The sequence below is a fragment of the Mustela erminea genome, chromosome 1 (genome assembly GCF_009829155.1).
Source record: "Mustela erminea isolate mMusErm1 chromosome 1, mMusErm1.Pri, whole genome shotgun sequence".
NCBI lineage: Eukaryota > Metazoa > Chordata > Mammalia > Carnivora > Mustelidae > Mustela > Mustela erminea.
In genome coordinates this window covers 26,178,607-26,205,496 of record NC_045614.1, presented here as the reverse complement: position 1 = coordinate 26,205,496, position 26,890 = coordinate 26,178,607, and the positions used below count along the sequence as shown (strand labels likewise).

The 26,890-nt window shown below is 38.1% G+C and overlaps 1 protein-coding gene across 8 annotated transcripts in view; it reads left to right on the top strand.

Annotated features, from left to right (window-relative positions):
- DNAH12 (dynein axonemal heavy chain 12) overlaps positions 1–26,890 on the top strand; it is a 230,699-nt gene that overhangs the window by 75,972 nt on the left and 127,837 nt on the right. For all 8 annotated transcript variants that reach the window (XM_032323076.1, XM_032323075.1, XM_032323060.1 and 5 more), the window contains 10 exons: positions 66–187; positions 281–563; positions 3,200–3,319; positions 3,802–3,958; positions 4,194–4,366; positions 17,516–17,668; positions 17,914–18,153; positions 18,481–18,726; positions 19,066–19,185; positions 25,003–25,112. In XM_032323076.1, the coding sequence (XP_032178967.1) occupies positions 66–187; positions 281–563; positions 3,200–3,319; positions 3,802–3,958; positions 4,194–4,366; positions 17,516–17,668; positions 17,914–18,153; positions 18,481–18,726; positions 19,066–19,185; positions 25,003–25,112 (1,724 nt within the window). The remainder of the gene's footprint in view (positions 1–65; positions 188–280; positions 564–3,199; positions 3,320–3,801; positions 3,959–4,193; positions 4,367–17,515; positions 17,669–17,913; positions 18,154–18,480; positions 18,727–19,065; positions 19,186–25,002; positions 25,113–26,890) is intronic.

The following is a 26,890-nucleotide window of genomic DNA, read 5'->3' as shown; positions in this document are numbered from 1 at the left end:
ATGCTTGGGACTTACAGTTATATCTGGTATATAAGTGCTGACCTGAACGAATGTGTATCTTTTAGGTTCTTGCTGCTACTTCTCTAACAGGTTTATTGGAAAAACTGCAGAACTGCAACGAACTTTTGGAGAAAATTATGAAAGGGCTTAATGCATATCTTGAAAAAAAACGGCTTTTCTTCCCTCGGTATGACGGGTAATTAATTGTGCTATAACTAAAACCATTTTCTGATACATGATGAAGGAGAACTAAAACATTTTGTATTTTCATGTTTTCTAGTTTTTTCTTCTTATCTAATGATGAAATGTTAGAGATTTTGTCAGAGACCAAAGATCCACTTAGAGTTCAGCCTCATTTAAAAAAATGCTTCGAGGGCATTGCTAAGTTGGAATTCCTTCCTAATTTGGACATTAAGGCCATGTATAGCTCTGAAGGGGAGCGAGTGGAACTGATTGCCCTCATTTCCACATCTGCAGCGCGAGGTGCTGTGGAAAAGTGGCTCATTCAAGTGGAAGATTTAATGCTCCGGAGTATTCATGATGTGATCGCGGCAGCCCGGCTGGTGCGTTTCCAAAGATTTAATTTCAGGAACACCTTGTGTTCCACAAGTGCTTTCTTTTTAGGAGGTTTTGAATTTGTGTTGGTAAATTACTATTTATGGTTCTTATTATTTTAAGCCATTTATTATTTTTTTACTCTTTGTTTCTAACATTATTAAGATAATGATATTAGTAAGAATTGATAATATGTGATTGAGTGCTATAAAGGACAAAAGGTTTTATGAGATGAGAAAGTGTAAGGTATAAATACTTTATAAAGTATAATTTAGAATGGAGGGGGTGTTTCTAGTGATAGGCTCTTACAGAGAGTGAGATTGAAAGTGAGACCCAAAGTAGGAATTAACGAGATAAAGAGCAAAGGGAAGAGCATTCAGGTATCTTGTGTATAGAGCCTGGGGTCAGAAAGAACCTCAGACAGGGGTGTGAAATCCGTGATCTACTGCTGTTTACACCTTAGATACTCAAAATGAGATAAACAAACATTAAAAGAGGGTATATAATATATGAAAGAAATGTAACACTGAAGTACGACATGTACCTTACTTATGCTGATCCAATTAACTTAATCTTGAATAATAAAATTCAGTATATTTCTGTCTTTAGGAACACAAATGAACAGTTATGTAGTAAAATTAAAAGAAAAAAAAAAGGCATTGCAGCCTTTTAAAATCCAGCAACTCACTTTATGTGAGTGAGGTATCCCCTTTCTTTCAGCCCATGAAGCTCATCTTATTGCAGTGGCTATTCTATTCAGCTTTAATATTCCTGCAAATAAATCTTGGCTTTTTCTCTTCTTTTTCTATTTATGATTCCAAACAGATTAAAACATGTAGGAAAAAAATCCAACAGTATCCATGAAAGTATTTCTTAATTAGTATAGAAATTTACCTTCTGTGTGTCTATAAATGACTTATCCATTTTTTGAAACTTCTCCTTCTTTGAAACTTGTCAATTGTTTTTATTTCTAAATGTTGCTAATAAAATGTATTTAAGTAATAATATATTTATATCTTTATGTTTAACATTGTTTTATCTAATGGTGTTATTGTATTAAAAATACAGTTCCCATTAGTGTCAACTTCAAATTTTGTTCTGCAGCTTTTTCAATTTATAACTTGTATCTGCTATTATTACTTGAAGCAAGTCATTTTTCTATTATTTTTTTCTTTTTTTGTTTTTAAAGATTTTATTTACTTATTTGATAGAGACACAGCGAGAGAGGGAACACAAGCAAGGGTGTGGGAGAGGGAGAAGCAGGCTTCCCGCTGAGCAGGGAGCCCAATGTTGGGCTCATGACCTGAGCAAAGATCATGACCTGAGCAAAGGCAGACGCATAATGACTGAGCCACCCAGGCGCCCATGAAGCTTGTTATTTTTTAGGAGATTAAACTCCACCCTCAGTCTATTTAAATACACTTTGAACATAAAGAGTTAGAAAAAAATGAGAATTTGAACTCAAAAGCAGAGATTGTTAAATTATTTATAATTCAACAAATATATAATTTTTTAAAAAGATTTTATTTATTTGAGAGAGAGGCAGTGAGAGAGAGAGCATGAGCGGGGAGAAGGTCAGAGGGAGAAGCAGACTCCCCGTGGAGGTGGGAGCCCGATGCAGGACTCGCTCCTGGGACTCCGGGATCATGACCTGAGCTGAAAACAGTCGTCCAACCAACTGAGCCACCCAGCCGTCCCAACAAATATATAATATTTTGGAAGATTTTATTTATTTGGCAGAGCAAGAGCGAGAGCAGGAACACAAGCAGGGGGAGTGGGAGAGGAGAAGCAGGCTTCCCGATGAGTAGGCAGCCCGATGTGGAGCTCAGTCCCAGGACCCTTGGATCATGACCTGAGCCAAAGACAGATGCCTAAGGACTGAGCCACCCAGGCACCCCTATTATTGTTCGAATTATATACTCTGGTCATATAAGTTTTTAGAAAAGCTATAGATAAATCCTACAAGGGTCCTAGCTACTAATTCAGTTTTCCACTAGATTATATAATCTCCTTTTCAATTAAATCAGCATCAATATATAATCTATTAAACCAATTTTTTTACAGATTAATAAATCCCTTATATTTCATTATAATAGAAGTGATATGTATACTGTATAGAAAACTTGACAACTCCCTATAGCAAAGTAGCATAAAAACGTATAAAATTGGGACACTTGGGTGGCTGTGTCGTTAAGCGTCTGCTTCCGCTCAGGTCATGATCCCAGAATCCTGGGATCAAGTCCCGCATGAGACTCCCTGTTCAGTGGGAAGCCTGCTTCTCCCTCTTCCACTCCCCCTGCTTGTGTTCCTGCTCTTGCTGCGTCTTTCTTTGTCAAACAAATAAATAAAGTCTTTAAAAATATATAGAAATAAACTTCTGGAATAATCAACAATCAAATTTTTCCAGAGATAACTGATTATTAACATATTAGTGTTCATTTTACTACTCTTTTATGAATAAACAAATGATTTAAAAAACAATTTATTACAATTTTTCTTTTAAATAGTCATCTGGAAATTTTCATAACTATGTGATATTCTAGCCTATAAATATATCAAGTGTTGTATTTCCCCATTATTAGACATTTAGCTTTCTATTCCTTTCATAATCTTTTAAAGTTAGAAATGCATTTTAATTGTTCAGGCGTATCCAGAATCCGCAAGAAAAGACTGGGTTCGAGAGTGGCCTGGCCAAGTTGTACTCTGTGTTTCTCAAATGTTCTGGACTTCTGAGACACAGGAAGTTATAAGTGGTGGGACAGAGGTAAAGCATTTATTTATTTATTTATTTAGAGAGCGCATATGCCGGGGAGGGGCAGAAGGAAGAGGGAGAATCTTAAGCATGCTCCATACCCAGTATGGAGTCTGAAATACAGCTCGATCTCACAACCCTGAGATCAAACCTGAGCCGAAATCAAGAGTCGAATGCTTAACCAACTGAGCTACCCAGGTAGCCCAAAGCAATTTTTTGTATACATATAGCATTCTTTTCTACTGCTATGTTTCTTAGTTACCTTATCTATTTTTGTAAAGGCAGTCTTCCCATCTGCTTATACATCTAGCATTAAAATTATAGTTATTTGGAAACTTGTTCTGAGTATTTTATGAAGCTTAGACAAACTCATTCTGTTCTAGAATTCATTTCTATATCAAGATATGAAGTCAGAATTGTTTTGTAAAAGAGTATATAAAATATGTATTTTAGATACTATACACCATCAGTTTAATTGCTTTTTTATTTTGTAGGCATTAAAGAAATACTATAAGGAACTTCAGAATCAACTAAATGATATTGTAGAGCTGGTAAGGGGAAAACTGTCGAAGCAGACCAGGATTACTCTGGGAGCTTTGGTTACAATTGATGTCCATGCCAGAGATGTGGTCATGGACATGATTGAAATGGGTATGTGACTCTTCTCTGTAATGTTAAAGATAAAATATTAATAGCTTCTAGAAACCAAGTTTTATACTATATGTTGTTTTCACTCTCAAGAGAATTTAATTTACATGATTCTGTCTATAAATTAGAAAACAAATTATTTTAATATCTGCTGTTACAAAAAATGATAGGATACCTATTTTTCAAATTATTTTTCCATTTCAGGATTATGTGTCTTGTTTTACCTTATTCTTTCTAGGTGTCTCCCATGATACAGATTTCCAGTGGCTTGCTCAGCTTCGATATTATTGGGAATTTGAAAATGCTCGAGTTCGTATCATTAATTGTAATGTAAAATATGCTTATGAGTATCTTGGTAACTCACCTCGACTTGTCATTACACCTTTAACTGACAGGTGTTACAGAACACTGGTATGCATTTAAATTATTTTGATTCATACATTAAAATTACTTTTTCGTTTGTGTCATACTTTTTTTAAAAAAAGATTTTATTTATTTATTTGACTGAGAGAGACACAGTGAGAGAGGGAACACAGGCAGGGGGAGTGGAGAGGGAGAAGCAGGCTTCCCGCTGAGCAGGGAGCCTGTTGCAGGGCTCAATCCCAGGACCTGGGATCATGACCTGAGCTGAAGGCAGATGCTTAATGACTGAGCCACCCAGGTGCCCCTGTTGTCATACTTTCTTATCCAAATTTAACATGGCTATCCTCATTTTATTCTCTTTAAAAAATTTTTTTGTTAACATATAATGTATTATATGTTTCAGGATTACAGCTCTGTGATTCATCAGTCTTACACAATTCACAACATTCACCATAGCACATACCCTCCCCAGTGTCTATCACCTAGCCACCCCCATCCCTCCCACAATCCACCCCCCGCACTGCGCTCCAGCAACCCTTCCACTCCAGCAACCCTCAGTTTTGTTCCTGAAATTATGGGTTTCTTATGGTTTGTCCCCCTCTCTGGTTTCATCTTGTTTCATTTTGCCCCTCCCTTCCTCTATGATCTTCTGTCTTGTTTCTCAAATTCCTCGTATCAGTGAGATCATATGATAATTGTTTTTCTCTGATTGATTTATTTCACTTAGCATAATACCCTCTAATTCCAACCACATCATTGCAAATGGCAAGATTTCATTTTTTTTTTTGAAGGCTACAAAATATTCGACTGTATATGTATACCACATCGTCTTTATCCATTCATCTGTTGATGGACATGTAGGCTCTTTCCATAGTTTGGCTATTGTGGACGTTGCTGCTATAAACATGTAGATGCCCGTGCCCCTTTCGATTCCCACATTTGTATCTTTGGTGTAAATACCCAGTTGTGCAATTGCTGGGTCATAGGGTAGCTCTATTTTCAACTTCCTCCATACTGTTTTCCAAAGTGGCTGCACCAGCTTGCATTCCCACCAACAGTGAAGGAGGGTGCCCCTTTCTCCGCATCCTCGCCAATACCTGTCATTTCCCGACTTGTTAATTTTAGCCATTGTGACTGGTGTGAGGTGATATTTCATTGTGATTTTGATTTGTATTTCCCTGATGCTGAATGATGTTGTGAGCACTTTTTCATGCGTCTGTTGGCCATTTGGATGTCTTCTTTGCAGAAATGTCTGATCATGTCCTCTACCCATTTCATGAATGGATTATTTGTTCTTAGAGTGTTGAGTTTGATAAGTTCTTTATAGATTTTGGATACTAGCCTTTTATCTGATAAGACATTTTCAAATATCTTCTCCCATTCTGTTGGTTGTCTTTTGGTTTTGTTGATTGTTTCCTTTGCTGTGCAAAAGCTTTTGATCTTGATGAAGTCCCAATAGTTCATTTTTGCCCTTGCTTCCCTTATCTTTGGCAATGTTTCTAGGAAGAAGTTGCTGTGGTTGAGGTCAAAAGAGGTTGCTGCCTATGTTCTCCTCAAGGATTTTGATGGATTCCTATCTCACACTGAGGTCTTTCATCCATTTTGAGACTATTTTTGTGTGTGGTACAAGGAAATGGTCCAGTTTCATTCTTCTGCATGTGGCTGTCCAATTTTCCCAACACTATTTGTTGAAGAGACTGTCTTTCAGTTTTTGTTTGTCCTGGAAGCTTTTAATCTCTCCTTCTATTTTCAATGATAGCCTAGCTGGATATAGTATTCTTGGCTGCATGTTTTTCTCGTTTAGTGCTCTGAAAATATCATGCCAGCTCTTTCTGGCCTGCCAGGTCTCTGTGGATAAGTCAGCTGCCAATCTAATATTTTTACCATTGTATGTTACAGACTTCTTTTCAAAAACTGAAAGAATTTGCAAATACCAAACCAGCTCTACAGGAAATATTGAAAGGGGTCCTCTAAGCAAAGAGAGAGCCTGTAAGTGGTAGATCAGAAAGTAACAGAGACCATATACAGTAACAGTCAACTTACAGGCAATACAATGGCACTAAATTCATATCTCTCAATAGTTACCCTGAATGTTAATGGGCTAAATGCCCCTGTCAAAAGACACAGGGTATCAGAATGGATAAAAAAACAAAACCCATCTATATGTTGCCTCCAAGAAACTCATTTTAAGCCCGAAGACACCTCCAGATTTAAAGTGAGGGGGTGGAAAAGAATTTACCATGCTAATGGACATCAGAAGAAAGCAGGAGTGGCAATCCTTATATCAGATCAATTAGATTTTAAGCCAAAGAGTATAATAAGAGATGAGGAAGGACACTATATCATACTCAAAGGGTCTGTCCAACAAGAAGATTTAACAATTTTAAATATCTATGCCCCCAACGTGGGAGCAGCCAACTATATAAACCAATTAATAACAAAATCAAAGAAACACATCAACAATAATACAATAATAGTAGGGGACTTTAACACTCCCCTCACTGAAATGGACAGATCATCCAAGCAAAAGATCAGCAAGGAAATAAAGGCCTTAAACGACACACTGGACCAGATGGACATCACAGATATATTCAGAATATTTCATCCCAAAGCAACAGAATACACATTCTTCTCTAGTGCACATGGAACATTCTCCAGAATAGATCACATCCTCGGTCCTAAATCAGGACTCAACCGGTATCAAAAGATTGGGATCATTCCCTGCATATTTTCAGACCACAATGCTCTAAAGCTAGAACTCAACCACAAAAGGAAGTTTGAAGAGACTGTCTTTTTTCCACTGGGCATTATTTCCTGCTTCGTCGAAGATTAGTTGACCATAAAGTTGAGGGTCCATTTCTGGGCTCTCTATTCTGTTCCATCGATCTATGTGTCTGTTTTTTTGCCAGAACCATACTGTCTTGATGATGACAGCTTTGTAATAGAGCTTAAAGTATGGAATTGTGATGCACCCAGCTTTGGTTTTCTTTTTCAACATTCCTCTGGCTATGTGAGGTCTTATCTGGTTCCATACAAATTTTAGGACTATTTGTTCCATTTCTTTAAAAAAGTTGAGGATATTTTGATAGGGATTGCATTAAATGTGTAGATTGCTCTAGGTAGTATGGACATTTTCACAATATTTGTCTTCCAATCCATGAGCATGGAACGTTTCTCCATTTCTTTGTGTCTTACTCAATTTCTTTCATGAGTATTCTATAGTTTTCTGAGTACAGATCCTTTACCTCTTTGGTTATATTTATTCCTAAGTGTCTTATGATTTTGGGTGCAATTATAAATGGGTTCAACTCCTTAATTTCTCTTTGTTCTGTCTTGCTGTTTGTGTATAGAAATGCAACTGATATCTTTGCACTGATTTTATATCCTGACAATTTACTCAATGCTTTTGTGAGTTCTAGCAGTTTTGGGGTAGAATCTTTTGGGTTTTCCACATAAAGTATGATATCATCTGCAAAGAATGAGAGTTTGAATTTTTCTTTTTTTTAAGATTTTATTTATTTATTTGATAGACAGAGACCACAAGTAGGCAGAGAGGCAGGCAGAGAGAGAGAGGAGGAAGTAGGCTCCCTGCAGAGCAGAGAGCCCAATGTGGGGCTTGATCCTAGGACCCTGGGATCATGACCTGAGCTGAAGGCTGAGGCTTTAACCCACTGAGCTACCCAGGCACCCAAGAGTTTTTCTTTGCTGATTTGGATATCTTTTATTTCTTTTTGTTGTCTGATTGCTGAGGCTAGGACTTCTAGTACTATGGTGAATAGCATTTGTGATAGACATCACTGCCATGTTCCTGATCTTAAGGGAAGAGCTCTCAGTTTTTCCCCATTGAGAATGATATTCACTGTGGGATTTCATTGATGGCTTTGATGATATTGAGGTATGTACACTCTATGCCTACACTGTGAAGAGTTTTGATCAAGAAAGGATGCTGTACTTTGTCAAATGCTTTTTCAGCATCAACAGAGAGTATCATATGGTTCTTGTTATTTCTTTTATGAATGTATTGTATCACATTGATTGATTTACGCATGTTGAACCAACCTTGCTGCTCAGGAGTAAATCCCACTTGGTTGTGGTGAATTATTCTTTTAATGTACTGTTGGATCCTATTGGCTAGTGTTTTAGTGAGAATTTTTGCATCCATGTTCATCAGGGATATTGGTCTGTGATTCTCCTTTTTGATGAAGTCTTTGGTTTGGGGATCAAGGTAATGCTGGCCTCATAGAATGAGTTTGGAAGTTTTACTTCCATTTCTATTTTTTGGAACAGTTTCAGAATAGTAATTAATTCTTCTTTAAATGTTTGGTAGAATTACCCCTGGGAAGCCATCTGACTCTGGACTCTTGTTTGTTGGGAGATTTCTGATTACTGCTTCAATTTCCTTACTGGTTATGGGTCTGTTCATGTTTTCTATTTCTTCCTGGTTCAGTTTTGGTAGTTTATATGTCTCTGGGAATCTATCCATTCCAGATTGTCTAATTTGCTGGCATATTGTTGCTCATAATAAATTCTTTTTTTTAAAAGATTTTATTTATTTATTTAACAGACAGAGATCACAAGTAGGCAGAGAGGCAGGCAGAGAGAGAGGGAAGCAGGCTCCCTGCCGAGCAGAGAGCCCGATGCGGGACTCGATCCCAGGACCCTGAAATCATGACCTGAGCCGAAGGCAGCGGCTTAATCCACTGAGCCACCCAGGCGCCCTCATAATAAATTCTTATAATTGTTTGTATTTCTTCAGTATTGGTTGTGATCTCTCCTCTTTCATTCATGATTTTATTAATTTGGGTTCTTTCTCTTTTCTCTTTGATAAGTCTGGCTAAGGGTTTATCAATCTTATTAATTCATTCAAGGAACCAGCTTCTACGTCTGTTGATCTGTTCTCCTGTTCTTTTGGTTTCTTTTTCATTGGTTCCTATTCTGACCTTTATTATTTCTCTACTCCTGCTGGGTTTAGGCTTTCTTTGCTGTTCTTTCTCCAGCTCCTTTAGTAAGGTGTAGGGTTAGGTTGTATATTTAAGACCTTTCTTGTTTCTTGACAAAGACTTATATTGCTATCTCCTTCCCTCTGAGGACCACCTTTGCTCCATCCTAAAGATTTTGAACAGTTGTGTTTTCATTTTCACGATTTTTAAAAATTCTTCTTTAACTTCCTGGTTGACCTATTCATTCTTTAGTAGGATGCTCTTTAGCCTCTATGTATTTGAGTTCTTTCCAACTTTCCTCTTGTGATTGAGTTCCAGTTTCAAAGCATTGTGATCTTAAAATATGCAGGGAATGATCCAATCTTTTGGTACTGGTTGAGACCTGATTTGTGACCCAGAAATTGATCTATTCTGGAGAATGTTCCATGTGCACTAGAGAAGAATGTGTATTCTGTAGTTTTGGGATGGAATGTTCTAAATATATCTGTGATGTCCATCTGGTCCAGTGTGTCATTTAAGGCCTTTATTTCCTTGTTGATCTTTTGCTTAGGTGATCTGTCCATTTCAGTAGGGGCTGTTAAAGTCACCTACTATTATTGTGTTATTGTCAATGTGTTTCTTTGATTTTGTTATTAATTTGTTTATATAATTGGCTGCTCCATGTTAGGGGCATAAATATTTAAAACTGTTAGCTCTTCTTGTTGGACAGACGCTTTATGTATGATATAGTGTCCTTCCTCATCTCTTATTATAGTCTTTGGTTTAAAATCTAATTTGTTGGGGTGCCTGCGTGGCTCCATCATTAAGCATCTACCTTGGCTCAGGTCATGATTGAGGTCATGATCCCAGGGTCCTGGGAATGAGCCCTGCATTGGGCTCTCTGCTCAGTGGGGAGCCTGCTTCTCCCTCTCCCACTCCCCCTATTTGTGTTCCCTCTCTTGCTGTGTCTGTCTCTGTGAAGTAAATAAAATCTTTTTAAAAACTCTAATTTGTCTGATATAAGGATTGCCACCTCAGCTTTCTTTTGATGTCCATTAGTCTGGTAAATGTTTTTTCACCCCCTCACTTTAAATCTGGAGGTGTCTTTGGGTGTAAAATGAGTCTCCTGCAGACAGCATATCAGTGGGTCTTGTTTGTTTGTTTGTTTTAATCAAATCGGATACCCTTTGTCTTTTGATTGGGACATTTACCCCATTTATATTCAGGCTAACTTTTGAAAGATTTGAATTTAGTGGTACTGTATTGCCTGTAAGGTGTCACTGTATATTGTCTTTGTTCCCTTCTGGTCTATGTTACTTTTAGGCTTTCTCTTTGCTTAGAGGACCCCTTTCAATATTTCCTGGAGGATTGGTTTGGTGTTTGCAAATTCTTTTAGTTTCTGTTTGTCCTGGAGGCTTTTTATCTCCTTCTATTTTCAATGACAGGCTAACAGGATATAGTATTCTTGGCTGCAAATTTTCTTGTTTAGTGCTCTGAATATATCATGTTAGTCCTTTCTGGCTTGCCAGGTCTCTGTGGATAGGTTTGCTGCCAATCTCATGTTGTAGATTACAGATCTCTTGTCCCCAAGCAGCTTGCTTTCAGGATTTTCTCTTTGTCTCTGAGACTTGTAAGTTTTACTATTGATGATGAGGTGTTGACCTATTTTTTATTGATTTTGACGGGGGGTTCTCTGTGCCTCCTGGATTTTGATGCCCATTTCCTTTCCCAAATTAGGGAAGTTCTCTCCTATAATTGCTCCAGTATACCTTCTGCCCCTCTCTTTCTTCTCTTTCTGGGATCCCAATTATTCTTATATTGTTTTGTCTTATGGTATCACTTATTTCTAAATTCTCCTTTCATGATCCAGTAGCTGTTTATCTCTCTCCCTCTCTCTCTCAGCTTCTTTATTCTCTATCACTTGGTCTTCTATGTCACTAATTCTCTCTTCTACCTCATTTATCCAGCAGTAAGAGCCTCCAATTTTTATTGCACCTCATTAATAGCCTTTTGGCTTTTGACTTGGTTAGATTTTAGTTCTTTTATTTCTTCAGAAAGAGATTCTCTAGTATCTTCAATGCTTTTTTCAAGCCCTGTTAGTGTCTTTATAATTGTCATTCTGAACTCTATTTCCAACATCTTACTAATGTCCATATTGGTTAGGTCCCTGGCAATCTGTTCTGCCTCTTTCCCCCCACCCTTTTTTTGGAGGTTAGTTTTTTCATTTTGTCATTTTTGTCCAGAGAAGAACAGATGAATGAGAGAACAAAATGCTAAAAGGGTAACAACAACCCATAAAAATATACACTAAACAAAGAAGAGACCCAAAACTGGGGGGGGGGGGGAAGAAAGGGAAAAAAAGGAAAGAAAAAGAAAAAAGAATATGATCAGGCTGGTGTATAGAACAGAGCTACACACTAGATTTTGGATGTATTTTGGTCTGTTAGAAGAAACTACTTCCCAAAATTTTAAAGAAAGAAAAACTTATATATATATACATATATTTTTTTTAAAAAAGGGTAAATGTGAAGAAAGGATGGAATATGATTGTAGAGATGAAAATTTAAAAAGATTTTAAAAAAGGAATTGGTAAATTGGTTGAAAAAAGAAAGAAAAAATTTAAACTTTTTTTTTATGATTTTATTTATTTATTTGACAGACAGAGATCACAAGTAGGCTGAGAGGCAGGCAGAGAGAGAGGAGAAAGCAGCCTCCCTGCTGAGCAGAGAGCCAGACGTAGGGCCCGATCCCAGGACCCTGGAATCATGACTCAAGCTGAAGGCAGAGGCCTTAACCACTGAGCCACCCAGGTACCCCCAGAAAGGAAAAAATTAAAAAAAAAAAAAAAGGAAAGGAGAGAATGTGATCAGGTGGGACACTAGAACAAAGCTATACACTAGATTTTGGTCTGTTTAAAGAAACTGTATCCTGGGACGCCTAGGTGGCTTAGTGGGTTAAAGCCTTTGTCTTTGGTTCAGGTCATGATCCCAGGGTCTTGAGATCGAGCCCCACATTGGGCTCTCTGCTCAGTAGGTGAGCCTGCTTCCTCCTCTCTCTTTGCCTACTTGTGATTTCTGTCTGGCAAATAAATAAATAAATAAATAAAGTCTTTTAAAAAAAAAAACTGTATCCTAAAATCTTAAAGAAAGAAAAACTTCTGTATATACACAAAAAGTAAGGTTAAATAAAATGAAGGGTAGAACCCGACTGTAAAAATGAAAATTAAATAAGATTTTAAAAAAGAAATTGATAAGATGTTAGTTAAAACAGGAAAGAAGAAAATTTTTTTAAAAAATAGAAAAAAAATAAAATTAAAAAATTAACTTTGAAAGACTGAAGAATCATGGGGAAAAAGCCATGTGTGCTGTATTCCCCTAGCACTGGTGTTTTCAATTCTCATTTATCAGTAGATTTGGTCTTGGCTGGATGGTCTTGCTAATCTTCTGGGGGGTATGGGGGCCTGTTGCAGTGATTCTCCCATGTCTTTGCCTGTGGTGGAATTGCACTGCCCTTGCCAGAGGCCAGGCTAATCAATCTGCTTGGGTTTGCTCTCATTAGCTTTTGTTCGGTGAATGCTTTCTCTATAGCTCTGGAAGACAGGAATGAAAATGGTGGCCTCCCAATCTCCAGCCAGGAGGGTCCAAGAGCTTGGGGCATCACTCCTCAGTTTTCCCTCAGAGAAAAGCAGTCAATCACTCCTGTCTCCCTGGTCTCTGGCTGCACTCCATGCTCACCTGGCTTGTGACCAAGCATTTCTATATCTGGCTCATGGCCCTATTTAGAGTCTCCAAACCAAGCCAAATCCTGTGGCAGGCCCCCCCACCCCTCCTCTGGGGGAGTACAGGGAGTCTCCCTGGATCTGCCTCTTGTGGGGGTCCCTGCTCAAAGATTAGTGGCCTGACTCTGCCTCAGATCATGGATTATGGCAACCCCAAGCTGTGAGCCTCATCCTCAGCTCCGTCTCTGCGGCTGGCTTCACCGCTCCAATACCTGGGAGCTCTGCCACCCTCAGACACCCCTGGTCTTTCTGTGACCCCGCAGGTCCTGAGACCATACCATCCCCATGAAGGTGCCACCCCCACCCCAATCCCACTGAGCAGCTGGGGTGATGTCTCTCAGCAGAGCAGACTTTTAAAAGTTCCAGTTTTGTGCTCTGCTGCTATATCACTTGCTGGGAGCTGGCACCTGGGTGGTTCAGTTGGTCAGCCACTCAACCAACTGTCTATTGGTCTATTTTCCTCCTGTGGTCTATCTTCCCATATACCATCTTGGATTCACTTCTCCACATGTTCTGTCTTCCAGAAAGTGGTCACTTTTGCATTCATAGAATTGCTGCTATTCTTTGATCTCTTGTTGAGTTTGTAGATCTTCAGAATGGTTTGATAACTATCTACCTGAATTCCTGGGGTCAGACGAAATTCAGGTCTCCTACTCCTCTGGCACCTTGCTCTTCCCCCTCCTCATTTTATTCTCTTATCTGTAATAGTTGAATAGAGCTATCCCTTCCTGGTCCCAAAATCCCTTTATATGAAATTATAGTAATGTATATTTACTTCTGGATCCTTTTGTAGAATACAAGAATGTTTGGGTACCAATGCTTGAAAATTACAAGTCACTCCCATTAGGGATAATTAGAAAAAGAAGGTATTAGAGATTTAAAGAGAAAACTGAAGTTTCAGAAAATGGTATCAGTTTTTGCAGTGGAGTTCTGGGAGACATGAAAGGAAGATGAGTAAAGTCCATCTGAGCCTTGGAACTCCAAGTTAGTTCTGCTGAAAGGAGGGAGAGAGCTGAAAATGTAGGGGGTGATACTAAGTTCTGTGCTTGTTGAGCTACGGAAGATAAAGCTATGACTATATAAAACAAAAATCAAAAAACAAAAACCACCCGAGTATAAGGTTGCCAGATAAAATATGTGACTCTCAGGTAAATTTGAAATTCAGATAAATAATGAATAATTTGTTAGTGTAAGTATGTTCCAAATATTGCACATGACATACTATATTAACCAATTATTGTTTATCTGAAATCCAAAATTTTTAAAAAATGTATTTATTTATTTGTCTTAAAAATATATTTATTTATTTGTCAGAGAGAGAGCACGCAAATAGGGGGAGCAGCAGGCAGAGAGAGAGGCAAGTGGAGGGAGAAGTAGGCTCCCCGCTGAGCATGAGCAAGGAGCCTGATGTGGGACTTGATACCAGGATCCTGGGATCATGACCTGAGTTGAAGGCAGACACTTAACTGATTGAGCCACCCAGGCATCCCCTGAAATCCAAAAATTTTTTAAAAGATTTTATTTATCCATTTGAGAGAGAGAGCATGAGAGAGAAGAAGGTCAGAGGGAGAAGCAAACTCCCTGTGGAGCTGGGAGCCCAATGTAGGACTCGATCCTGGCACTCTGGGATCATGACCTGAGCCAAAGGCAGTGGCTCAACCAACTGAGCCACCCAGGTGCCCAGAAATTAAAATATACCTGGGCATTCTGTATTTTTTAAAATATATTTATTTATTTATTTGACAGAGACAGATCACAAGTAGGCAGAGAGGCAGGCAGAGAGAGAGAGGAGGAAGCAGGCTCCCTGCTGAGCAGAGAGCCCGATGTGGTACTTGATCCCAGGACCCTGAGATCATGACCTGAGCCGAAGGCAGAGGCTTTAACCCACTGAGCCACCCAGGTGCCCCGCATTCTGTATTTTTATTTGCTAAATCTGGTAACACTACCTGGGAATTGAGGAGAAGCATCAAGAAACACCAATCCACCTGTGCTGAGTAAGTAAAATTCAAGTGTCCTTGAGTCCTCTAGAAGCAGAGACAGAATGAGAATTCTTGGTCAAATGATTTACTGGGGAATGTCCTCAGTAAAAACCTGTAGGAAAGTGAGGAAAATAGGTGGGGAAAGCTAAATAAAGATGTAGTTTCAACAGAAGTATAGGCTTAGCTTGGTCCCATGGGGAGCTTTGGAGCATGAAATGCATCCTGGGTGTACCCCACTTTAAGGAAAAGGGGCCTGACTTTTATATCTCTTTATGGTCATTGACTATCAGTCACACCTGGGGCTAGAGGTATGAAAATTAAGGAAGGGAAACCTCACTAAAATGGAGTTGAGAGTCCAGAAGGAGAAGCTCTCAAGGCCTACTACCAACTCCTTGTGCAAAACCAACAGGAAGAGAGGTACTTTCATTCATAATAGGAAGAAGTATATACTTGACTTCCCAGACAGGATTAAGGACTTTCTTCTTAAGGAAGAGTCCAGCCAATGAAAGACTGTCACAAATCAGCCAATAAAAAGCTACTACACTTGGAACTCCCAGTTTCTTCCAATGGGCTTCTTGTTTGTAATGGTCCCTCCCATCGTTCCCTTTCCTCTGTAAAGGAGCATTCCTCTCCTGCATTCTCTGGACTTGCCCATGGTTTGATAGTAGCTTTCATGGTGTGAATTGCAATGGTCTTCCATTCCTGAGTAAACTGTTTTGGCTGGTAAGATAACTGATGGTTTTAACAGTAACAAGGGTGTGAGTACGCTTTCAGGTGTTTGTGGATAAAATATCTCCTGTTCTTTTAAGATTTTATTATTTATTTGACAGAGAGAGAGAGAGAGAGGGAACAGAGAGGAGTAAGGGGGAACCAGACTCCTTGATGGGGGGAGCCCAATGCGGGGTTCAGTCCCAGGATCCTGGGATCATGACCTGAGCCGAAGGCAAATGCTTAACAACTGAGTCACCCAGGTGACCTGGATAAGGTAGCTCCTATTAGTAGAGGGAAATTCTTAGGAGAAAAAAAAACAGTTGTGAGCTATTTGTAGCTGATACAGCAATTGAGGGATGGGTACAATGAATGCCCAGTAAAAAGTGTCAGTGCATCTAGGATAACATGTTTCACCAAAACTTCCACTTTCTCAAGAAGCTGCCAGAGAGCAGGGACCATGTCTGTCTTGTTCTCTACTCTAGGGGTGAACAAGTACACAGTCCCTAAATATTTGTTGTGTAAATGAATCTCAAGCCTCTGTGTCCTATACAGGGCCTCAGAAAAATTAGAAGCTGTGAATACTTGTGGAAGCTCATAGCTTTGAGTTGTAAGATCAGAATCTCACTAAACACTTGTCTAGAACACTATGCACTGACAAAAATTCCGTTGTCTGTAATAAAGAGAACCCATTTGTAAGTATTTTGGGAGAACCTGAGGTTTCCAGCAGTCAAGTTAATGGGCATTAATAGTGTAGCATTTATTATAAACTTGAGTATATATATTATAAAGAAGGGTAAAATATTGACACTGCTCTTAATAAACATTTTAGTAAATGTAAAATAAGATATGTTAATCAAAATTTATTTTATTATTAAATTGTTTTTAATAGACTTTTTTTTTAGAGCAGCTTTAAGTTCATGGCAAAATTAAGCAGAAATTAATTAAGCTCCATAGATGGGAGCTCCCATCTATGCCTTACCTGTACCATATGTACAACTTTGGTCTCTTACCCTGATTTTTTTCTAAAAGGAGTTAATTTTCACACTTAACACTAGTTCTCTTGAAACAAACTCCACAGTTGGAGTTGACTATAATTTATATGCTTCTAAAAATTTCCAGCCACTGTTCTAGTCGTTAAGGAGACCCAGGAAGAATTCAGAAACTCCTGACCTTGCTCTCAAGCAGCTTAAAGACCAATTGAGAGAGAGAAAAAAAATAGTGTACAAAATCAACTGCAATGCAAGGTAGAAAGTGATCATTCCTGGAAGAGAACTACAGAACAGTGTTGTAGGAATGGAGAACATACCATGAGTGGAGTGCAATAGCCAGGTGAATTATGGACCAAGTTGTGTAAATAGGTCATCTGTTTTTCTTCCAACTGATGGACCTCTATTTACAACACTCATTTGCAGGTGCTGGCCCTTGGCATCTAGCCATGGAAATTGTCATTAATGGTCTCCACAACTATCTCTTGTCAAAGCCTTCTGACCCAATGTTAATACCTCAAGGCTAGATTCTCTTTTGTTTGTAAAGGCAAATGGGATACCCATGAGGTATTATAATATAAGGTGATTTTGATACATTTTCCTTGTGAATCTGGAGAAGTGAATGCTAAAAATTAACTGAACAATCTAGTTGTATTACTGCCCCTTTGAAGCTACAAATAAGACTAAATCAATTTTGTAAGCAATGGTCTATCATAGATTTTCTGTTCTTTTTTTTTTTTTTTCAGTTAATCATGGATTTCTTTTTCTTTTCTTTTCTTTTTGTTTAAGCATGGATTTCTTTTCACATACATTTTTCTTTTCAGATAGGTGCCTTCTATTTGAACCTCGGTGGAGCCCCAGAGGGACCAGCAGGGACAGGAAAAACTGAAACGACCAAGGACTTGGCTAAAGCTCTTGCTGTCCAATGTGTGGTGTTCAACTGTTCAGATGGGCTAGATTATCTAGCAATGGGAAAGGTACAAAGTTGCATATTAATGTTATAAATTTACAGCTGGGTCCAACCGGATAAACTGAAACAAACTCAAGTTTAAACATTATCTGAATGTTTATGCATTCCCTGAACCTGTTTTAGGGGTAAAGACATTGTTTTTATACTTGGGGGATTACTGGGTTTCATTTTCAGTTTTGACTTAAAAGATTCAATATTTAACAAATGATGGTCCTTCGTGAGAAAACTCCGTTGCTTTTGTCTTGTTCTTAGTTTTTTAAAGGATTGGCCTCTTCTGGGGCTTGGGCTTGCTTTGATGAATTTAATCGGATTGAGTTGGAAGTGTTGTCAGTGGTAGCTCAACAGATCCTTTGCATTCAGAGAGCCATTCAACAGAAACTGGAAGTGTTTGTTTTTGAAGGAACAGAACTGAAGCTCAATCCAAACTGTTTTGTAGCCATTACCATGAATCCTGGCTACGCGGGACGTTCTGAATTGCCAGACAATCTTAAGGTAATATTTTATAAGAGTGTAATTTTAATCAAATGTAACAGCACAATCCACTCAGAGTGGTATGATTTTCTCACATGTATTTGTAAATCTCCCTTTTACCTTTGCCATCCCTCATAAGGTAAACCTCTAAAAACTTTTTTAGGTTTTTAACACCTATTAAAGTATATGAAACCGTGCTATTGAAAAAAAATCACAGAATTAATGAAAAGGTGCTCCTTTAGGGGAATAAACTTAAATATCATCGCATTCTCTTGGGATGCTTGTGGTTAGCTTTTAAAAACGGTTTCCCTTATATAAATAATATATTTTATTCATTATATACTCCAGGTTCTTTTTAGAACAGTAGCCATGATGGTTCCAAACTATGCCCTCATAGCAGAAATCTCCCTCTACTCCTATGGATTTCTGAATGCGAAACCTCTGTCTGTGAAGATAGTGATGACCTACAGGCTTTGCTCAGAGCAGCTCTCGTCACAATTTCATTATGACTATGGAATGCGAGCAGTAAAAGCAGTTTTAGTGGCTGCTGGAAACCTAAAACTAAAATTTCCAAATGAAAATGAAGATATACTAGTAAGTATTAAATATATGTGTTGTGAAAGCTTTAGTATGAGATTGTTTTTTAATTAAAAAGAATTTTTTTTAAAGGAAAGTTCATTGGGATCTATAACAAGGCAAGTAAGAGCTGTTGGCTTTGAACCTTTTTATGTGAGGTTGAAATAGTACTTTTGGGGTGATGTTATTCATTATACTTTATGTGAATCCAAGGACCTTCTGGCTTGATAAACATAGTGTTGGCATTTTAGTATGGGGATTCCATAGAGCAATGTGAGAGGAACTTTGACTTTTAGTGGTGGGGAGGGGAGGGAATATGGGCAAGTAACTTATGTTGCACTCTTTGGATGATTTTAGCTTCTTCGATCAATTAAAGATGTGAATGAACCAAAGTTTCTATCACATGATATACCCTTATTTAATGGAATAACTAGTGACCTATTTCCTGGTATTAAACTTCCTGAAGCTGACTATCATGTAAGTAAATCTGTGAGAATGACTTATTCAATTGTTTTAAATGATGGAAATTATTCTATTTGGAGGATAAACCCCTATTTTGGCCACTTTCATTAATGAGCATGAGTAAATTCTAGTATCTTCTGTTATATGATACCAATGTTAATAAGACTCAGTTTAAAAATAATGTTCTTTCTGAGAGAATGAGTACTTTTAAAAAAAGATTTTATTTATTTGACAGAGAGCACAAGTAAATTTAAATTACAAACAAAACAATCTTGAGATGGATGACATGTGGCTGAAATTAAATGTTATTTTGTGGCAATTTCTATGGTAAAATGTACAGTGAATACTTTTTGAGTTCAGCATGTACTGATTTTTTTCCATCTAATAATTCAATTCTTCCACCCGATCTCTCTATTGATATTGCTGTGAAAATTTCAATTTTTTTGAGCCATTATATATCATTAAGGCATCACTTGCTTAAAAGCATCATTTACTTTTTTAGCCTTTTTTTTTTTTTTAAGCTTCAAACTCAAACGCTAGTATACATCCTATGGCAGTATCAGATTAATGTGATTCTAGGGTGTTTTCCAAAACCAGCAACCAGTTTTCTTCTCTGGACACCAACTGGATGTTCAACAATTCAATTCTGACACAAACTCCAGGTAGTTATTGTCAGACTCCACAGATTAAAGTCTCAGTCCTATAATACTGCCCCTCACTTCAGTCAGTCTCAAGTTCTGGGCCACCTGTGTTTCTGATCGGCTGGGGTTTCCATAACCTCCCCACCCAGCTTTGGTAATTCACTAGAATAGCTCACAGAAATCAGGAACACAATTACTTATGTTTACCAGTTTATTATAAAGGATACAACCTGGGGCTGGAGGAGGGTGTAGCCTGGCTGGCTCACTGGTAGAACATAGGTATTCTTGACCTCAGGGTGGTTGTTGGTTCAAGACCCACATTGGGTGTGGATCCTACTTTTAAAAAAATAAAAAGTAAGATATAAAGGATACAACTTGGGAGGAACCAAATGGAAGAGAAGTATAAGGTAAGGTAGGTATGGGGGGGGTGGTGGCAGTATCCTTCAGAGTATGTCAATCTCCCTGCGCCTCAATGCGCTTACCAAATCAGAAGCACTCTGAATCTCGTTGTTCAGGAGTTTTTACGGAGCTCTGTCTTCCACCCTTTCCCCTCTTCCTCCACCCCAGTGCATTCACCAAAGGCTGATAAGTAGGGCTGAAAGTTCCAACCCTCTCATCACTGAGTCTTTCTTGAGACTGGCCCCATCCTGAGGCTATCCCCGCAAACTTGGGTGTGATTGACAAGGGCTCATTTTTTTCCCATTTTATTTTATTTCTTTTCAGTGTTCCAAAATTCATTGTTTATGCACCACACCCAGTGCTCCATGCAATATGTGCCCTCCATAATACCCACCACCAGGCTCATTAAGAATAACAAAGATACTCCTATCACTTAGGAAATTTTAAGGGTTCTAGGGCCCTGTGCCAGGGACTTGGAATAAAGACCATATATATTTCTATATTATACCCCAGGTAATTAGCAAGATGATTCAAGATATGCTAATAGGATTTTTAAAAATTTAACATTTTCATGGAGAATTCTTATCCTATGAATATAGCAATCAATCGATGGATTCCCAGCTTCCAGTTTGAAAACTACTGCTAGGAGTCAATGCTACGAGGTGCATAGCCAAGTGACTCACTGCACCTGCAGATGAGCCAAGGGGAGCCAGGGCCATTGGAAAAAACCTATGTCCTAGTGCTTTTTATATGTACAGTATTTCTTTGATTTTCCTTTACTGACTTCTTTTGGTTTCAGATAGTGTTTATTTCTCCATTCTCTTCTTTGTTAGATTTTTAGTACCTCAGTGGTCACTCCACAGGTTGTAATATACATCCTTGACTTCCTACAATTTAAGTTTGTATTTCATCATTTCAGAAACAACATAAAATCTTTAAGAGGTATAATTTTATTATGCACTTACCCCTGCCCATTGTACTATTGTCATCATGTATTTTATTTCTACATATTATAAACCACATCCAGTGTTATTTTTTTTATTTTAGTATTAGCATTTGAAAAAAGTCCTTTCTGTTTACTTTTCTAGTGTTTTTAATTTTTTCTAGCAGAAATATGCTTTCATCTGAGATCTTTTTCCTTCAACAGAAAGAACTTCCTTTGGTATTTCTTATGTGCATGTGGGTCTTTCAGCAACTAATTCTGTTAGCTTTTCTTCATTTGAAATGTCTTTATTTAGCCTTCATTTCTAAGGAATTTTTTCACTAAATACAGAAATCTAGATTGGCAGGGGTCTGCCCCTCTTTTTTCATTGTTTTAAAGATGTTATTCTGTTAACTCCTGGCTCTCCTTGTTATGGCTGGAAGTCAGGTATTTTTCTTATTTATGTGTATCTGATTTTAGAGTGTGTTTTCTTTCCAGCCGTCTTAATATTTTTCTTTGCTGTGTGCCTTGTGTTGTTTTTTTTTTTTTTTTTTTGGTATTTATCTTGCTTGGATTTGTTGGACTTCTTGAATCTATGAATTGATGTCTTTAGGAAATTCTCAGTAATTATCTCAAGATATTTCTTCTCTTTTTTGTCTTCCTTTTCCTTCTGGGACACCAATTAAATGGATGTTAGATCATTTTGTTGCAGGTTTGCAGGATTCTTGTCTGATTGGGGCTGAAGAATGAATCTCATGGACATAAAAGGGTGAAAGTTTATTAAGTGAAGGTGAGAAGAGAAAGACAAAAGCTCTCTAGGGTGAGAGAGGTCCCAAATGGGTTGCTACAGAGGGCTTTCAGTGGCAGTCTTTTATTGAGAACTGACTGGGAAGCTTGTGCCATCTTGTTTTGTTCCCTTATCTCTTGCTCAGCTCTGTCTCAGTCTCCACCTGCCAGGAGTAGTTTCAGAGCCTAGTCAGGGGAGTCAGGGACCACCTATCTCTCCTGCCTATACCTGAACAGTACCTGGAGGCAGAAAGAGCTATACTGGGATTGTGAGGTGTGACTGATTGTATCTTTTTTGATTAGTGGGGGTTAAGGATAGCACAAGTCTCCAAGGAATCTGGAAACAAGGTTTTCCGGACCCCGAGGGGCTAGCTGCTGCTAAGGTAAGGTTGCTTTTAAACATGAAGGCACTGAGTTGCCACAAGCTCCTTGAGGAAGGTCACACTCTGCATGTTTCAGGTATCAGCGGGCTGCAAACTGTAGAGAGATTTTTAAGTTACATTTCTTTTGCCATTGTTTTCTCCTGTCAATTTTATATTGCCTCACACATCTTTTACGTTCTGTTTTTGTTTATTGTTTTGATTTTCTGTGCTGTAGTTTGGATACATTTTATTAGCCTGTCTTTAAGATCAGTGATTTTTTTTTGTTTTATTCAGTCCACTGATAAATCTACCCAATGAATTATTAATTTCATATATTTTTTCCGTTTTAGTATGTCCAGTCAGGTTTCATTAAAACCACATTTTTCCTCAAAATGTTGAAAATAGAACTGCCCTATGACCCAGCAATTGCACTACTGGGTATTTATCCTAAAGATACAAACGTAGTGATCCAAAGGGGCATGTGCACCCGAATGTTTATAGCAGCAATGTCCACAATAACCAAACTATGGAAAGAACCTAGATGTCCATCAACAGATGAATGGATCAAGAAGATGTGGTATATATACACAATGGAATACTATGCAGCCATCAAAAGAAATGAAATCTTACCATTTGCGACAACATGGATGGAACTAGAGCGTATCATGCTTAGCGAAATAAGTCAAGCAGAGAAAGACAACTATCATATGATCTCCCTGATATGAGGAAGTGGTGATGCAACATGGGGGATTAAGTGGGTAGGAGAAGAATAAATGAAACAAGATGGGATTGGGAGGGAGACAAACCATAAGTGACTCTTAATCTCACAAAAGAAACTGAGGGTTGCTGGGGGGAGGGGGTTTGGGAGAAGTGGGATTATGGACATTGGGGAGGGTATGTGCTTTGGTGAGTGCTGTGAAGTGTGTAAACCTGGTGATTCACAGACCTGTACCCCTGGGGATAAAAATATATGTTTATAAAAAAAACAAACAAACATTTTTCTTTGCTTGAATTCATCTTTTCTTCTCTTTTTCTTTTTTTTTTTTTTTTAAAGATTTCATTTATTTGACAGATCACAAGTAGGCAGAGAGAAAGGGTGGAAGCAGGCTCCCTGCTAAGTAGGGAGCATGTTGCGGGGCTCCATCCCAGGACCCTGAGATCATGACCTGAGCTGAAGGCAGAGGCTTAACCGGTTAACACTGAGCCACCCAGGCGCCCCTGATTTCATCTTTTCATGTTTTCCATCATATTGTCTATTTTTCTCTTAAACATTTATAGAAGTTATTTTTATTGTTTTGCCAATTATGACTTCTAGGCCATCAGAAGTTTGTTTTTCTTTTCTTGATCTTCAGCTATTTCATCTCATGACTTGCAAAGTTTGATTTTATGTTAAGAATTGTGTAAAAACAATTGTAGAGGCTACAGTATTATTTTCCCAGAGAAAAAGTATGTTTTTCCTTTGTCAGGTAGCTAGACTGATGATCAGTTCAGTTGGGTTCAAGTAGAGTTTTGTGGTAGCACTGTCGAACTTTAGTTTAGTTCTGGTTTTCAAGTTTTCAGAGTGAAAATTGTTCTGTATTGTAGGGCCATTCCTCTAGCAGCATTTTGGGGTTTAAGCATCCTAAGATTAGGGACTATCTGTGTGCCTTTCTAGCTAAGCCTTTGATTTCTTGTGTCACCTCATACTCAGCAAAAACAAGGCAGTGGGTAAATCAGATTTGCATTTGAGCTTCTCCAGATTGAAATCTGTCACATGAGCCCACATGACCATTAAATTCTCTGATGGTTTTTCTTTACTTCAGCAAAGTCCCTGTGCCTGTGAGAAGCCCAATCCAATGCCCACCTGATGTCTGTAGCTGGAAGATGCTCCCAGCAGCTAAATTAGCATCAATTTGTGCTCACCTAGAAAGGCTGATCTGTTTCTGAAATTTAATTCCTTTAGACGTACTTGTACCCAGAGAACTTCTCTGTCTTTAAAATTTATTTTTTTAGATTCTCCATTTCTTTCTAGTTTCTACAGTGTGAAGGATTTTTGGGGCATGTCCTTCCACATCCTAACCAAAGATGAAATTCTTGATAACACAATTAAAGGGAGTTTCCATGCAGCTTGCACCTAATGCTGTGGTGCTCTGATCATTAACTTATAACAGGGAATAATACTTTTAAAGTAATTTAATTCTTTTTGTACTTCCTTTTAATTAAAAAAAAAAGCTAAGTTAAAAAAAAATAAAGCTTTAAGGGATGACTGTGTGGTCCAATTGTTTAAGTATTTCCCTTTGGCTCAGGTCATGAACCCAGGGTCCTGGGATCGAGTACTGCATTGGGCTCCTTGCTCAGCAGGGAGCCTACTTCTCCTTCTACCTGCTGCTCCCTCTGCTTGTGCTAACGTGTGCACTCTCTCTCACAAATAAATAAATATCTTTTAAAAAATCTTACCCCCTTCTCCCAAAGGGGGTGGGATTATGGACATTGGGGAGGGTGTGTGCTTTGGTGAGTGCTGTGAAGTGTGTAAACCTGGTGATTCACAGACCTGTACCCCTGGGGATAAAAATATATGTTTATAAAAAATAAAAAATTAAAAAAAAACTTTAAGAAATAATTTATCAATATAGGAAGATAATGATTTTTTATTTCAAAATGAATAATCTAGATTTATAAAATATATATGAGATGATTTATAATACCATTTTATAAAAATGCATTCCATTTTTTTTTATTTTAGGAATTTTTGGAATGTGCTCATGAAGTCTGCAAAGTACATAATCTTCAGCCAGTTAAATTTTTTCTTGAAAAAATGATTCAGACATATGAAATGATGATTGTGAGACATGGGTAAGATTATAGATTATCTCTGTCTACCATAGTTAGATGTTATTTTTCAAATCAAACTATTAAAACAAAATTTATGAACCAAAGGACTCAACAAATCTTGTACACTAGGTAGGCTAGGGAACAAAGACCGCCATCTCCCCATTTCCATCCCAGTGGCTTAAAATAAAGATTTATTTCTCGCTCATGGTACCCATCCAACAAGGATTGGTAAGGCATTCTCATTCAGTGAGGTGACACTAGCAACCAGTGCACTTTGCCCTTTTGGTCCTATGTGATTTGCTCTCCTCCATGCACATAAAACACACCCTTTCCTTCCCAGGAAAATAAGTTAAAAGTTCTAGTCAATCAATGAACCGTACTTGAAGTTCAAGATCTCTAGGTGATGCATGATAGTTTCTGTATCAGATTTGGAAGTTGTTCTTCTTGATCCAAAGACCTACAGACGAGAAAGACAAGTTGTCTGTCTTCCACACACCTAGTCTTAATTATAATAGTGGGCTTCCTAAAACAGGTCATGAGAGCACACACTACTATCCAGAAATTGAAGAACTGGAGACATAGCCAACATCGGTTGATAGCAATTCTGAAACCCATCTGGGTAATTGTTCCAGAGATAAATTGACTGTGATACTGATAGTTTAAACCTCAGGACCTCTAACTTGTAGGAGCCTTTCCAAGGAGCCATAATCATTTGATACACATCATTTATTATATAGGGTATCATTATAGTGGCTCTGAACATTTTGTGTCCATAGTTGCATTTGTATTTTTTTCCTATTCTACTGATTGTATAAACTTTAAATGCCATAAACTCTGGATCCACTTCTGCATAATTTCACAGGGGCTTTCCAGTTAACTGTTCTTTATGGACACTGGTTAAACTTTGTTTCTTTCTTTCTCTTTCTCTTTTCTTTTCTTCCTTTTTTCTTTTTTTTGTTCAACTTTCTTGAGTGGTCTTTCCATCTTCATTTTTTTCTCTGGTCACATGTGAAGTGAACAATAGAGAATACGTCCTTGGGAGCTGAGAAGTGTTTTCAGCCTTCTTCCTGCCTATAGAAAGTTGAGGTCTCAAAGGTTAAAGACAGGATTTTAAAAAAACAAAAAACACTCCATAGTATGTAAATTTTCAAGCATAAACAAAAATAGAGGGAATAGTACAATCAACTCTCATGCAAGGATCATTTTTAAAAATTTTTTTATTTATTTGAGTGAGAGGGCACAAGCAGGGGCAGGGGAGGAACAGAGGGTAGAGGGAGAAGCGGATCCCCCTGCAGAGCAGGGAGACCGATGTGGGGCTTGGTCCCAGGACCCTACGGCCTCTGGGACCATGACCTGAGCCCAAGACAGACCCTCAACTGGCTGAGCCACCCAGGTGCCCCTTCAAGGATCATTTTTAAGTCTTGAATATTCACATGTGTTTTAGCCTAGACTCATAGCTTCTTTGTCCATAAACTCCCTCAAAAACTTGATAAGCTTCTTATTTGTTTGATTCTAAGCAGCTCTATATGCCAGTAGCCACAACTACCGTCCTTACCAAGTCATACTTTTATAAATTCCCTTGCAGTATCCTTGAACCTATCAATTTTAATTGAGATGATGACAAAGCTTAATCTATTTTCACTCCTGAAATGATTACTGGGAACCATATTAAAATTTCATACATTTTGATAGTGATACAAGCCCTACCCTTAATTTGGTCCTTGGTGGCAGGCTGAGTAGATGTTTGTTGCTCAAAGCTTTTCTCAATTTATCTTTTACCAATTTGAAAGTAAATTGCC